At 50.3% G+C, this 14,515-nt stretch overlaps 1 protein-coding gene across 1 annotated transcript in view; it reads left to right on the top strand.

Annotated features, from left to right (window-relative positions):
* Positions 1 to 14,515, top strand: part of LOC105502858 (stereocilin) — a gene marked incomplete at its 3' end in the record, with an annotated part of 27,820 nt that overhangs the window by 6,222 nt on the left and 7,083 nt on the right. The window contains exons 3-18 of the mRNA XM_011929516.1: positions 5,452 to 5,651; positions 5,766 to 5,865; positions 6,168 to 6,953; positions 7,042 to 7,066; positions 7,828 to 9,082; positions 10,043 to 10,105; positions 10,202 to 10,306; positions 10,451 to 10,617; positions 11,245 to 11,431; positions 11,569 to 11,684; positions 11,962 to 12,094; positions 12,448 to 12,630; positions 12,934 to 12,972; positions 13,156 to 13,323; positions 13,485 to 13,550; positions 14,030 to 14,155. Of these exons, the coding sequence (XP_011784906.1) occupies positions 5,814 to 5,865; positions 6,168 to 6,953; positions 7,042 to 7,066; positions 7,828 to 9,082; positions 10,043 to 10,105; positions 10,202 to 10,306; positions 10,451 to 10,617; positions 11,245 to 11,431; positions 11,569 to 11,684; positions 11,962 to 12,094; positions 12,448 to 12,630; positions 12,934 to 12,972; positions 13,156 to 13,323; positions 13,485 to 13,550; positions 14,030 to 14,155 (3,471 nt within the window). The remainder of the gene's footprint in view (positions 1 to 5,451; positions 5,652 to 5,765; positions 5,866 to 6,167; positions 6,954 to 7,041; positions 7,067 to 7,827; positions 9,083 to 10,042; positions 10,106 to 10,201; positions 10,307 to 10,450; positions 10,618 to 11,244; positions 11,432 to 11,568; positions 11,685 to 11,961; positions 12,095 to 12,447; positions 12,631 to 12,933; positions 12,973 to 13,155; positions 13,324 to 13,484; positions 13,551 to 14,029; positions 14,156 to 14,515) is intronic.

Here is a 14,515-nt window from a genome sequence, read left to right as displayed (position 1 = left end):
TGGGTTCATGCCATTCTCCTGCCTCAGCCTCCCAAGTAGCTGGGACTATAGGCGCCCACCACCACACCCAGCTAATTGTTTGTATTTTTAGTAGAGATGGGGTTTCACTTTGTTAGCCAGGATGGTCTGGATCTCCTGACCTTGTGATCTACCTGCCTTGGCCTCCCTAAGTGCTGGGATTACAGGCATGAGCCACTGCACCCGGCTGAAAAGATTAAGTTGCAGAAGAAGAATTCATCTTGAGCTAGTCTATTCATAGTGGTGATAAGATTTAGTGGGTCTGTTCCAGTACCTGGCACATCAAGACACTTTATAATACAAGTGAATGAGCAAAATTGGGTGGGTGAGTAATAGTATCTCCATTTTACAGATGAGTGAATTATAGAAACTTCTTGGGGTCACCAGACTAATAAATATGGAATGAAGACCTAGAATTCAGAGATCTGATATCAAAATGCAAATATAATTTAACTGTCTTAATCAGGAGAGTCAAAGGCTGTGCTGCAAGAATAAATTAACCCCTATATCTCAGTGGTTTAAGTATAAGAAAGGCATATTACTCACTAGTGGAGGTTTCAATACTGATTGGGTAACTGTTCAAGGCAGCTACAGTAAATTTTTATTATTCGTGATAATTATGTTTTATAAAGTTGCAGCAAACAACTGAATTAGTGACTACTGAACCACTGCTCCCAGGAGAAATACAGCATTAGATTCCTGTGGGCCTCTGGTCACAACATTTTCATCAACTGATCAAATGTATAACCTTGGTTTTCTTTGTGTTTCTGTTTATAGACACCTTATTTAATATATGTTGTTGATTGATTAACATTGAACTCATGGCCAGCAACACTGTGACTCATGCCTGAATGAAGCTTTTCTTTTCTTTTTTTTTTTTTTGAGACAGAGTCTCGCTCTGTCACCCAGGCTGGAGTGTAATGGAGCGATCTCGGCTCACTGCAATATCTGCCTCCCGGGTTCAAGTGATTCTCCTGCCTCAGCCTCCTGAGTATCTGGGATTACATGTGCCCGCTACCACGCCCAGCTAATTTTTGTGTTTTTAGTGGAGACGGAGTTTCACCAGGTTGGCCAGGCTAGTCTCGAACTTTTGACCTCAGGTGATCCACCTGCCTCAGCCTCCCAAAGTGCTGGGATTACAGGTGTGAGCCACCACGCCCGGCAGTGAATGAAGCTTTTCTAGCATAGTTTATAAGGCACATTACAGCCTTCTTGCTCTTAAGAACACCACACAACACTTTGGCATTAAGTGTAAGAGCCATTTTAAACAATGAAATCACCAACAAATAGCCCCAAAATGCAAAAAGTGCATCAATAGATAGACCTTAAAAAAGACACTTACTGGCCGGGCGTGGTGGTCACGCCTGAAATCCCAGCACTTTGGGAGGCTGAGGTGGGCGGATCACGAGGTCAGGAGATTGAGACCATCCTGGCCAACATGGTAAAACCCCGACTCTACTAAAAATACAAAAAATACCTGGGAGTGGTGGCACGTGTCTGTAATCCTAGCTACTCAGGAGGCTGAGGGAGGAGAATCACTTGAACGAGGGGATCGGAGGTTGCAGTGAGCTGAGATCACCACTGCACTCCCACCTGGTGACATAGCAAGACTCCGTCTCAAAAAAAAAAAAAAAAAAGAGACACTTACTAATATTTACACTACGAGAGCTGCAACAAGAAAAGAAGGCAGAGCACTGCCTTGTTCCTCCTCAGCTGGGAACATGTGTATCAGGTGACTCAAACTTGTCACTTCTCAATACAAGTCTGTGAATGACTTCAATCGCACTGTAAGTATTGATTTTGGATTACAAACACATTTAGTAACTAGGCAAATCCACTAATACAGAACTCACAAGTGTCGAAGACTGACTGTAAATGCTGTGGTAGTTTGGAGCCTCGGGCTATTTTGACCTTGTGACACTGCCATCTCAACATGTAGTTTCTAGGTTGCCTCAACAGGGAAGAGATTGTTGGAGGCTCATTTGCTAGCTCTTAAATTCTTTGGTCAACCACAGTCCATTGAACAGAAATAATCACCTGAGCCTGCCTAACTGCAAGAGATCTGGGAAATGTAAGGAACACCTAGATATCTAGTAAGCAATTAATATTTCAGTTACAGAAGCCAAAACAAAAAAAGAGAAAAATAATTGTACTTTACAAAGGGAGGCATCTGGCTAGGTGCGGTGGCTCACGCCTGTAATCCTAGCACTTGGGAGGCCGAGGCAGGCGAATTGCCTGAGCTCAGGAGTTTGAGACCAGCCTGGGCAACGTGGCGAAACCCTGTCTCTACTAAAAATACAAAAAAAGCAGCTGGGCTTGGTGGCACACACCTATAATCCCAGCTACTCAGGAGGCTGAAGCATGAGAATTGTTTGAACCCTGGAGGTGGAGGTTGCAGTGAGCTGGGTGACAGAGTGAGACTCAGATTCAATTTTTTTTTTTTTTTTTTTTAAAAGGAGGCATTTGTTCTTGTCAGGCAGAGAGTGCCCTGTGGGAGTTTTGGGGAGTGAGGATGTTTCAGAGGTCTCAACTCCTGTGGCTCTTCCCAGGTATGTCCATTCTAACTGGCAGATCACAGAATGTTCCAGTTATCACCAGTCTCATCCATTTCATTTTAGCAGGACATATGATTAATTTCTTGTTCTGGACCCTTGTAATTTAAATTTGCTGGTTGTTCTCTGTTTCCATTTGGTCATCTGTAGGTTGGAACTTGTCTCGCTCTTGTTGAACTTTATCAAATTATAAGCAATAACCAATACACTCAAATAGCCTGGTATATTTGCCATAAACCCTAAGCACTTCGCCCTCAGTTTGCACATAGTCTGAATCCTTAGCAGCAAGATAATTGCTTAATCAATGGCTTACAACAGCAGAACGTGGACTGCCAGGAAATTTTCCATGCTGAGTTGAGAGAATCCTCATTGTTTCTCTCTCTGGTTGACTCAACTAGTTCCATATTTGTTCTGAAGGTCTTTCACTCAACATACAACTTCCAGATAATCATTTATGTCTTCATTAGAACTCCTTTAGTTTCAAGTAGAAAAAATCATCTTGAGCTATTCTAATAATAGTAATAGTAACATTGAGTGAATGTTTATTCTGTACCAGTGTCTGGCACGTAATAAGTGCATAATCTTTGTTGAATGAATGCTAGACATTGCACTAAGCACTTTAAATGCATTATCTAATTTAATCCTCACAAAAACTCTACACTAGGACTTTTTTCCTTTTTACAGTAAAAACAACAGCAACAACGACCACAACAACAACAACAAAAAAAACAGAGATTTAGAAACTGCCCCAGGACACACAGTTAGTAAACGTTGGAACCAGGGTTTGAACCTAGACCATCTCATTTTTTGCTACCCTATGAAGAAAAAAGGACAATTTATTTATTTATTTTGAGACGGAGTCTCGCTCTGTCGCCCGGGCTGGAGTGCAGTGGCCGGATCTCAGCTCACTGCAAGCTCCGCCTCCCGGGTTCACGCCATTCTCCTGCCTCAGCCTCCCGAGTAGAGTAGCTGGGACTGCAGGTGCCCGCCACCTCGCCCGGCTAGTTTTTTGTATTTTTTAGTAGAGATGGGGTTTCACCATGTTAGCCAGGATGGTCTCGATCTCCTGACCTCGTGATCCGCCCGTCTCGGCCTCCCAAAGTGCTGGGATTACAGGCTTGAGCCACCGCGCCTGGCCAGGAGAATTTATTATAAGAGGGTTGTTACAGAATGAAGGGCAGAAATTCAGAAGGATTACACAATGGGCTGGAACTGGAAAGCTGTTGGGAACTCGGGTCATATTCTCCCTCGGATTCATCTGTCTGCTTTCCAGACTAGATGTGGTATCCTTGATGGGCAAAGGGAATGTTGGTAAAATTGCACAACAGATCATTTCACGCATCTCAACTTTTGATTTGCCTTGGAAAATCCCATCATTGCTCCCAGCTGTCTTTGTGACCCGGGTTAAGTCATTCCATTTCTTTGGGCTTCAATTCCCCTGTCTATAAAATGAGAAGTTCTTACCAGAGGATTCCTCAGGTCTCTTCTGTGATCCTGGGAGGCCGAGGCAGGAGGACTGCTTGAGTCCAGGAGTTCGAGGGTGCAGTGAGCTAGGATCATACACAGTATTCCAGCCTGGGCCACAGACCAACACCCTGTCTCTAAATAAATACATAAAAGTAAAACTCCGTGATCCTAAGTGAATCTTCTAGGTCAGAAGCACATTAATAACGAAGTTCCATGTGTGAATTTGAGGGAGAGAGTAGGGAAGGGTTCTAGGGAAAGGAGGATAGAATGAAAGTTTGGGTGTAGCTTCAGTGTTGAATTGCTATTTAGAGTTGGTGTAAAGTGAAGGCCTTTGGGGAGATATAAATGGAGAATGGAAAAGAGTTCTAACCCTGGCCTAGGGCGGTGGCTCAAGCCTGTAATCTCAGCACTTTGGGAGGCCGAGGTGGACAAATCACTTGAGGTCAGGAGTTCAAGACCAGCTTGGGCAACACAGTGAAACCCTGTCTCCGGGCAACACAGTGAAACCCTGTCTCCACCAAAAAATATAAAAATTAGCTGCACGTGGTGGTGCATGCCTGTAGTCCCCAGCTACCTGGGAGGCTGAGGCAGGATGATAGCTTGAACCAAGGAGGTGGGCAGATCACTTGAGGTCAGGAGTTCAAGACCTGCGTGGTCAACATGGTGAATGAAACCCATCTCTACTAAAAATACAAAAATTAGGCAGTAGTGGTTCACACCTATAATCCCAGCTACTCAGGAGGCTGAGGCAGGAAAATCGCTTGAACCTGGGAGGCAGAGGTTGCAGTGGTGAGATAGCCCCACTGTACTCCAGCCTGGGTGACAGAGAGTCCATCTCAAAAAAACCAAAACCAAAAACCCAAAAAAACCAAAAACAACAAAAAAGACTTCTAACCCTGACCAGACCAGATTATTTTGAATGACATCTCTTTCTCTCTCTGTTCCATGAGCAGTTCTGTGTGTAGGGAGATCAGTCCCTGTGCGTAGTGATTTAATTGGGTTTCTCTCTTCTCGGCTCAGAGTTTTTGACAGGGCTTTCACCTAGACCACAGAGAAAGAACCAAATAATAGGGGATCCCAGCGGGAAGGGAAAACCAAAACATTTGAATGGCCTAATGAGCAAATCACATTTCTCTGGGTCTGTTTCCTTATCCATAAGTTGAAAAGTTTGGTCTATGTGATCTCGGGGGTACTGCTCAGCTCTTGACACTCTGTGGTTCTGGGTAGTGAGTCGAAAGCAGCTTTCCTCTTCCTGAATTCTCCATCCTTGGACCAGACCTCATCTTCATTTCTCATCTGTTTATACCTTGCTGCCCAGTTTCTTGCTCCTGGGCATCCTTTCTTCCTCAATTTCCTCAAATCCTACTTGCTTCTTAGCTCCTTCATATCCTCTTTGTTTTCTATGTTTCTGCAGAACCCCAGATTACACCCTTACACACCTGTTCTCCAGTTCTCCATCTCCATGTCTGCCTATTCCTTTCTGCATCACTGGCTCCTAACTCAAGCAATCTCCTTGGATTCCTCTCAGGGGCCCCTGGGATCCCCTATCCTTGGTCCCTCTCACAGAAGCATACCCTTCTCCAGAGCCAAAGGATCAGATATTCAGTGGCTTAGGTAACAAACCTGCTGTCAGGTTACAGATATTGTTTCCTGAAAGACCACACTACAGTGTCAGTGGAGCCTCAGGCTGCCTGCAGTGCCCTGCCCTCACCTGGCTATCCCACACAGTTGAGAATAACCAGAACTCCCCTCCGGTACCAGTGTTCACCTGGAAACATGGCTCGGAGCCTCTGGCCCCTGCTGCCGCTGCTGCTGCTGTCCTTTGCAGGTGAGAAGAACAGTGAACAGAACTGGGGATGAGGATGAGGGTGGCTGGAAAAAGACTTTAAGAATGTGGAGGTTAACCTGTTAGATAGAAGGACAAAGGAGAGAGGCAGAGACTTATGCAAAAGGAAAAAATGAGGCCTAAGAAAAGCAGGCCAAGACTTACTATGGGCCAATGAAAGGGGTTCAGCTCACCATCCCCTTACCTCATCTTTAGATCCAGGTAGGGAGCTGTGCTCAGAGGCAGGGTTGAGTTTGGGATCTATGTTCCTCCCCTTTAGTGACCTCTGGTTTCTCTCCTTACAGTGACTCTTGCACCTACTGGGCCTTGGTCCCTGGGCCCTGGTCTCTCCTTCCTGAAGTCATCGCTCTCCGCTCTGGACCAGGCTTCCCAGGGCTCCCTGAGCCGCTCACAGTTCTCTACATTTCTGGCCAACATTTCTTCTTCCTTTGAGCCTGGGAGAATGGGGGAAGGACCAGTAGGAGAGCCCCCACCTCTCCAGCCACCTGCTCTCCAGCTCCATGATTTTCTAGTGACACTGAGAGGCAGCCCGGACTGGGAGCCAATGCTAGGGCTGCTGGGGGATCTACTGGCACTGCTGGGACAGGAGCAGACTCCCCGAGATTTCCTGGTGCACCAGGCAGGGGTGCTGGGTGGGCTTGTGGAGGTGCTGCTGGGAGCCTTAGTTCCTGGGGGTCCCCCTACCCCAACTCGGCCCCCATGCACCCGTAATGGGCCCTCTGACTGTGTCCTGGCTGCTGACTGGTTGCCTTCTCTGCTGCTATTGTTAGAGGGCACACGCTGGCAAGCTCTGGTGCAGGTGCAGCCCAGTGTGGACCCCACCAATGCCACAGGCCTCGGTGGGAGGGAGGCAGCTCCTCACTTTTTGCAGGGTCTGTTGGGTTTACTTACCCCAACAGGGGAGCTAGGCTCTGAGGAGGCGCTTTGGGGCGGTCTGCTACGCACAGTGGGGGCCCCACTGTATGCTGCCTTTCAGGAGGGGCTGCTCCGTGTCACTCACTCCCTGCAGGATGAGGTCTTTTCCCTTCTGGGGCAGCCAGAGCCTGATGCCAATGGGCAGTGCCAGGGAGGTGAGTGTGGCCAGGGCTGGGGCTGGGATGTGGCAGGGCAAGGAAAGTGAAATTGGGGTAGTTCTCTTCCTTACTCTTTCCCTCCTAGGTAACCTTCAACAGCTGCTCTTATGGTAAGTAAGAGGGGACCAGTTCTGAGGGATTGGGCCTGGAAAATCTGGAGGTTGAGAGCTGACGACATCAGCCTCTAGAGAGGAAAACTGATGGGAGGAGTGTGGTTTAGTGGTTTTGGAGTGTGACTGTCTGGGTTGGTGTCCCAGCTCCACCTCTTCCTAGCCATATGACCTTGGGCAGGTTAATAATCTTTCTATACCTCAGTTTCCCCATTTATAAAATGAGAATGATAATATTAGTTACCACAGAGTTGTTGCACCCCATTAAATGAGTTGATACTGTGCATGCAAACAAAACAGTGCTGGCACATAGTGCTTAATAATGTTAGCTAGTAAAGATGGGATTTGGAAAATAAGGACACAGCTGGATTCCTCTACCCTCTTCCTACTTCAGTACAACGGTGCCAGAGCATAGTTAGACATACTGAGTTGCTGAGCAGATTTCCTAACAGGAGGCCCGCTGAGGGTTGTGTTTAAGCTATCTAAAAGCATATGAAGAAAGGAGACAGAAGGGAGCCAGGTGGACAGAAAGAATTCCAACTGGGGCTTCTCCTAGGTGATTTTGGAGCTTGGCGGGGCAGCTCTCTCCTTTTTGCCCTGTCGCAGCATTTCAACCAGTAATGCCTAAACTCTCAGGGACCTTGCTTGTAGAAAAGCCTATGCCTGCCATGCCCCTTGAGGGCTCTGAGTCAGGGTCAGAATCTTCAGCCAAAGGAAATGTGAACTGACCAGATCCTGCCTGCTCCTCCCTCTGCACCCAGGGGCGTCCGGCACAACCTTTCCTGGGATGTCCAGGCGCTGGGCTTTCTGTCTGGATCACCACCCCCACCCCCTGCCCTCCTTCACTGCCTGAGCACAGGTGTGCCTCTGCCCAGAGCTTCTCAGCCCTCAGCCCACATCAGCCCACGCCAACGGCGAGCCATCACTGTGGAGGCCCTCTGTGAGAACCACTCAGGCCCAGCACCACCCTACAGCATTTCCAACTTCTCCATCCACTTGCTCTGCCAACACACCAAGCCTGTCACTCCACAGCCCCCTCCCAGCACCATTGCCATCTGCCAGACAGCTGTGTGGTATGCAGTCTCATGGGCACCAGGTGCCCAAGGCTGGCTACAGGCCTGTCATGACCAGTTTCCTGATGAGTTTTTGAATGCGATCTGTAGTAACCTCTCCTTTTCAGCCCTGTCTGGCTCCAACCGCCGCCTGGTGAAGCGGCTCTGTGCTGGCCTGCTCCCGCCCCCTACCAGCTGCCCTGAAGGCCTGCCCCCTGTTCCCCTCACCCCAGACATCTTTTGGGGCTGCTTCTTGGAGAATGAGACTCTGTGGGCTGAGCGACTGTGTGGGGAAGCAAGTCTACAGGCTGTGCCTCCCAGCAACCAGGCTTGGGTCCAGCATGTGTGCCAGGGCCCCACCCCAGATGTCACTGCTTCCCCACCCTGCCACATTGGACCCTGTGGGGAACGCTGCCCAGATGGGGGCAGCTTCCTGGTGATGGTCTGTGCCAATGACACCATGTATGATGCCCTGGTGCCCTTCTGGCCTTGGCTAGCAGGCCAGTGCAGGATAAGTCGTGGGGGCAATGACACTTGCTTCCTAGAAGGGCTGCTGGGCCCCCTTCTGCCCTCTCTGCCACCACTGGGACCATCCCCACTCTGTCTGACCCCTGGCCCCTTCCTCCTTGGCATGCTATCCCAGTTGCCACGCTGTCAGTCCTCTGTGCCAGCCCTTGCTCATCCCACACGCCTACACTATCTCCTCCGCCTGCTGACCTTCCTCTTGGGTCCAGGGGCTGGGGGCGCTGAGGCCCAGGGGATGCTGGGTCGGGCCCTACTGCTCTCCAGTCTCCCAGACAACTGCTCCTTCTGGGATGCCTTTCGCCCAGAGGGCCGGCGCAGTGTGCTACGGACGATTGGGGAATACCTGGAACAGGAGGAGCAGCCAACCCCACCGAGCTTTGAACCCATTGTCAACCCCAGCTCTGGTATAAGCAAGATGGAGCTGCTGGCCTGCTTTAGTGTGAGTGCTCTGCCAGAGGGAAAGCTCCTAGAACAGTGAGAAGGCCCTCCAGGGGAATTCCTCATGTATTCAGAGGCAGTAGTGTGGGGTAGTAGTTGAAGCACACAGCTCTGGAGTCAGATAGGCTTGTATTCATATCTTAGTTCTGTGACCAGCCTTGAATGAGTTATTTAACTTCTCTGAGCAATATTTTTCTTGTCTCATTTATAAACTAGGGATGATACTGGTATATGAGATAATACATGCTGTGGGCTTAGCACAGTGCATGATACACAAATGTGCAATAAATATTACCTTGTTATTCTTTTGGGCTCTTTGACTCTCCCGCTTTCTGCACCAGAAAGAAAAAGGATCAAGTTAGAGGACTCTTGATTTTTTTCCTAGAGAGTGAGAATTGGAGGCTGGCAGAATACAGGAAGATAAGGCAGGAATGAGAAAGATTCAGGGACACTACCAATCAGAAAACTTTGGCTCTAGGTTCAACTGTGCCACACATTAGTGTGATCTTAGGCAAGCAATTTAATTTAGTTTTTCTGGGCTTCAGTTTTTACTCTGTTGCATGGAGGGGTGGGAATATGTTAAACACCATAATTCATTCACTGAGTGCCTATTATATGCAAGGCACTTTACTGGGTAGGTTCTGTAGGATATATAAAGATCCCTTACTCCATTTTGGGGCTCCATTTTTCAAGCCCTGGGCCCAGTAAAATGGAATTAGATAGTCTCATAGTATTTGGTTCAGGTCTGCAGGTATTAATTGATCCAACTATGGACCTGGCATGGGAGAGGGTACAAGAGAAATTAGAGGTATGATCCTGGACCTAAAAGAGCTTAATATCTGAAGAATCACAGTTGAGATGAAGGACAAGCATCCCAGCAAGTGGAGTTGGAAAGCCTGGGGGAGCTGCAGGAGAGACAGAGAAGACAGCTCTGTTGGCATATTGTCTTTCTTCCTACCAGCCTGTGCTGTGGGATCTGCTCCAGAGGGAAAAGAGTGTTTGGGCCCTGCAGATCCTAGTGCAGGTAACAGGTGGAGGGCCCATGGGTGGGCTGGGTGACAGCCATGGCCAGAGGTCCCTGCCCTGTGAGGCCATACCCACCATGACCTCCTATTCACAGGCATACCTGCATATGCCCCCAGAAAACCTCCAGCAGCTGGTGCTTTCGGCAGAGAGGGAGGCTGCACAGGGCTTCCTGACACTCATGCTGCAGGGGAAGCTGCAGGTGAGCATAGAGAAAGAGGGGAGCAAGGGCACCTGGAGCCTTGTGTTCAGAGGGCTTGCCTTAGTGGGAGGAGGAATGCCAGAGAGGAAATGGCAGGGATACTGAACATCTCCAGAGGCAGAATCCATTCCTGTGCCCCCACAGGTACCACCATCCGAGGAGCAGGCCCTGGGTCGCCTGACAGCCCTGCTGCTCCAGCGGTACCCGCGCCTCACCTCCCAGCTCTTCATTGACCTGTCACCACTCATCCCTTTCTTGGCTGTCTCTGACCTGATGCGCTTCCCACCATCCCTGTTAGTCAACGACAGTGTGTAAGGTTCCTGCACCACTCCTCCTGCTCCTGTCAGGGTCAGGCCAACCCCATCCAGCTGGAGCAGCTCCTTCCGGAGCTCGTGTTTTTTTCTTTCATGCCAGATAGGTAATGTGCCAACATCGTAACAAGGTTTGAGAGAGGCACATCTCATACCTGAGTGTGAAAACCCAGTCAAGATGCTAATGAACTACAAAAGGATCAGAGAGGTCCTCTCTATAAAACCAGGGAGAGGCCGGGCGTGGCGGCTCACACCTGTAATCCCAGCACTCTGGGAGGCCGAGGCAGGCAGATCACTAGTTCAGGAGTTCTCTGGCCAATATGGTGAAACCCTGTCTCTACTAAAATACAAAAATTAGCCAGGCTTGGTGGTGGGTGCCTGTATTCCCAGCTATTTGGGAGGCTGAGGCAGGAGGATAGCCTGAACCTGGGAGGCAGAGGTTGCAGTGAGCCAAGATCGCGCCACTGCACTCCAGCCTGGGTAACAGAGACTTCATCTTAAAAACAAAAAAACAAAACAAAACAAAAAAGGGAGAGTCTCCTTCCTATCTAGACAGCAGGGCTACAGAGGGTCAGGGGAAAACAGTTTGGAAGAAGACAAAGGGTTAAGACCCATTACTTCTCGCAGCCTGGCTGCCATCCGGGATTATAGCCCAGGAATGAGGCCTGAACAGAAGGAGGCTCTGGCAAAGCGTCTACTGGCCCCTGAACTGTTTGGGGAAGTGCCTGCCTGGCCCCAGGAGCTGCTGTGGGCAGTGCTGCCCCTCCTCCCCCACCTCCCTCTGGAGAACTTTCTGCAGCTCAGCCCTCACCAGGTATGAGAATCATCTTCTTTATTTGACTGGCCTATCTTCTTCTAGTGGGGACGAGAGTCAATGGCGTGTCTCTCAGTGGCCCCTCCCTGCAAGAACCCCACAGTGACCCCAGTGCAAGCTAACCTTCCCCATCTCAGATCCAGGCCCTGGAGGATAGCTGGCCAGCAGCAGGTCTGGGGCCAGGGCATGCCCGCCATGTGCTGCGCAGCCTGGTAAACCAGAGTGTCCAGGATGGTGAGGAGCAGGTACGCAGGTGAGTTGTGGGATCAGTAACCAAGGCCAAAGTGGAAGAGGTAAAGAGAGGAAGGTACAGGTGTCATGGTGGGTAGGTGTTCTAGGAAGGAAGGGGCAAGGGAGTAGGCAGTGGCCCCAGGCAGCACAGAGTTCCAGGAGAGGTCTCTAGATGGTGCCCCTGTGTAGTGGTGTAGTGGTCAGAGTGCCCAGTGTATGTACCCACACTGTCTGCTGCCAGGCCTGCCTTAGTGCTAGTCTCAGGGACCACACAAAGGTCAACTTCATGCCCTCCTCAGGCTTGGGCCCCTCGCCTGTTTCCTGAGCCCTGAGGAGCTGCAGAGCCTAGTGCCCCTGAGTGATCCGATGGGGCCAGTAGAACGGGGGCTGCTGGAATGTGCAGCCAACGGGACCCTCAGCCCGGAAGGACGGGTGAGTCCCTCAGCCCAAGCCTAGAAGACTCTAGGCTTCCCCTGGGTCTGTGTGGATGGCTTTCCCATTGTATCAACTTGAACACAGTGGTACCAGCCCCCCATCCCGCTTTTGCAACCTCCGTTCCTTACTCCATGGCCATTCTTACCTGTTACCACCTCTTCCTGGCCCTTCCCTATCTGGTCTGTGGCACTCTAAACACAGCCTTTGCCATTTTGAACCTAATCTACTCCAGTCCAACCCCCAGTTCCAAACCCTAGCCCAAGCCCGGGGAAATTCAGATGTGGGCTTCGAGAGGAAGTTCAAGGTTCATCTGTCTTTTCTCTCCAGTCCTAAACCTTCTTCGGTTACAGGTGGCATATGAACTTCTGGGGGTATTGCGCTCATCTGGAGGAGCGGTGCTGAGCCCCCGGGAGCTGCGGGTCTGGGCCCCTCTCTTCCCTCAGCTGGGCCTCCGCTTCCTGCAGGAGCTGTCAGAGCCCCAGCTTAGAGCCATGCTTCCTGTCCTGCAGGGAGCTAGTGTTACACCTGCTCAGGTTTGCCTCTCTCACTCCCTGGCGTGCACCCTCCATCCCTGGTCAAGCCCTGTCAAGAGAATCCCATTCAGGTATAAAACCAGCCCCTCCTTTCCCCAGGTGAACAGTAGAGGTAAACTCTGTCCACACGAGGACACCTTCATTCCCTTTCCTCAGACCAAGAAGGGACCTGAGTCACTGAGGATGGTTACTGGGGATGTTTAAGAGGGAGCGGGAAGTTTTGGAGGGTTTGCCTTAGGAACCCACTTAGGACCTGGCTGCTGGGTCCTGAGAGCTGTTGTTTTTGGTCCCATCCCAACACAGGCTGTCCTGCTGCTTGGACGGCTCCTTCCTAGGCATGATGTGAGTAGCAGCAACCTCTCAGCCTCTCGCCAGAGGTCTCTATCCCCCTTTTCCCTGGCTTCTGCATCTGCCCCTCCTCTCTTTCCACTCCTCTCATACTTATTGCCTTGCTGCATTGTGATTGTTGTCTTCCCCACCACCCTTCCCTTCCTCTTCAGGCCTCTTGTCTCTCTTGCTCCTCAGCTATCCCTGGAGGAACTCTGCTCCTTGCACCTTCTGCTGCCCGGCCTCAGCCCCCAGACACTCCAGGCCATCCCTAGGCGAGTCCTGGTTGGGGCTTGTTCCTGCCTGGCCCCTGAACTGTCACGCCTCTCAGCCTGCCAGACCGCAGCACTACTGCAGACCTTTCGGGTATGAGAGTAGCAAGGAGGATGAGACAATCAGGGATACGGGCTCTCTCTGGTTGGGAGGAAGGCATCTTCTCTGAGGCCAGGGAAGGCCTTTCATACCTCCCTACTTAAACACACACACACACACACACACACACACACACACAACCAATTCTCATGCAGGTTAAAGATGGCGTTAAAAATATGGGTGCAACAGGTGCCGGCCCAGCTGTGTGTGTCCCTGGTCAGGTAAGTGTGAGATCTCCCAGCTGAGCTCCTCTCCCCATTTTGGGGCAGTTTCATATGGCTGGTGCTGCCTCCCCCACTACCCTGCAGTGGCCCTGAGAGTTCTGGTTAGCTCTGTACCCATTAGCAGCCCTCCCCAGTTCTGGATGCAGGACAGCATGATCCACCCACATTGTCCTAGACTAATGTCAAAGCTGCGAGGGCCTGAGAAATCTTCCAAGCCACCCACCCTGCTTTCAGCTGAAAAGATCAAGGCTCAGAGAAGCTAAGGGACTTTGTTCGCCTGGTGCCTAACTAGCAGCAACACCTGACCACGGCAGCCAGCCGTCTGAGGCTCTTAGGTGTTTATTCCTACAGTGGCAAATGCCATTCCACTTCTGTCCCACCTTTGGTCCCTTTCCACCCCCATGGTTTCTTTTCTCTGAGTGCCAAGTCCAGAGTCTCACCTATCACTACACTGCTATACCCATCGCTGCCAGCAGCCTGTTCCCACCACCTGGCCAGACTGCTTGCTTCCCCTGCTCCCATTAAAGCTGCTACAACTGGATTCCTTGGCTCTTCTGGCAAACCGAAGACACTACCGGGAGCTGCCCTGGTCTGAGCAGCAGGTAATTCTCCCCATTTAATTTCAGAACTCCTTCCCTCAATGTAGTCTACCTTCTTTACCCATCCCTCAGCCCTATTTGGTCAGCTTATCGCTAGTATCCTTTATTGATTGATTGAGACAGAGTCTCACTCTGTTGCCCAGGCTGAAGTGCAGTGGCATGATCAGAGTTCACTGTAGCCTCAAACTCCTGAGCTCATGCAATCTTTCTGCCTCAGCCTCCTGAATAGCTAGGACTACAGGTGGTTACCACCATGCCTGGCTAATTTAAAAAAAATTTTTTTTAAGATGGAGTCTTGCTCTGTTGCCCAGGCTGGAGTGCAGTGGCATGATCTCGGCTCACTGCAACCTCTGTCTCCTGGGT

Source organism: Colobus angolensis, unplaced genomic scaffold (assembly GCF_000951035.1).
Source record: "Colobus angolensis palliatus isolate OR3802 unplaced genomic scaffold, Cang.pa_1.0 Scaffold817, whole genome shotgun sequence".
NCBI classification, from domain to species: domain Eukaryota; kingdom Metazoa; phylum Chordata; class Mammalia; order Primates; family Cercopithecidae; genus Colobus; species Colobus angolensis.
Note: the sequence above shows the minus strand (reverse complement) of the source record. Positions and strands in the feature narration are given on the sequence as shown.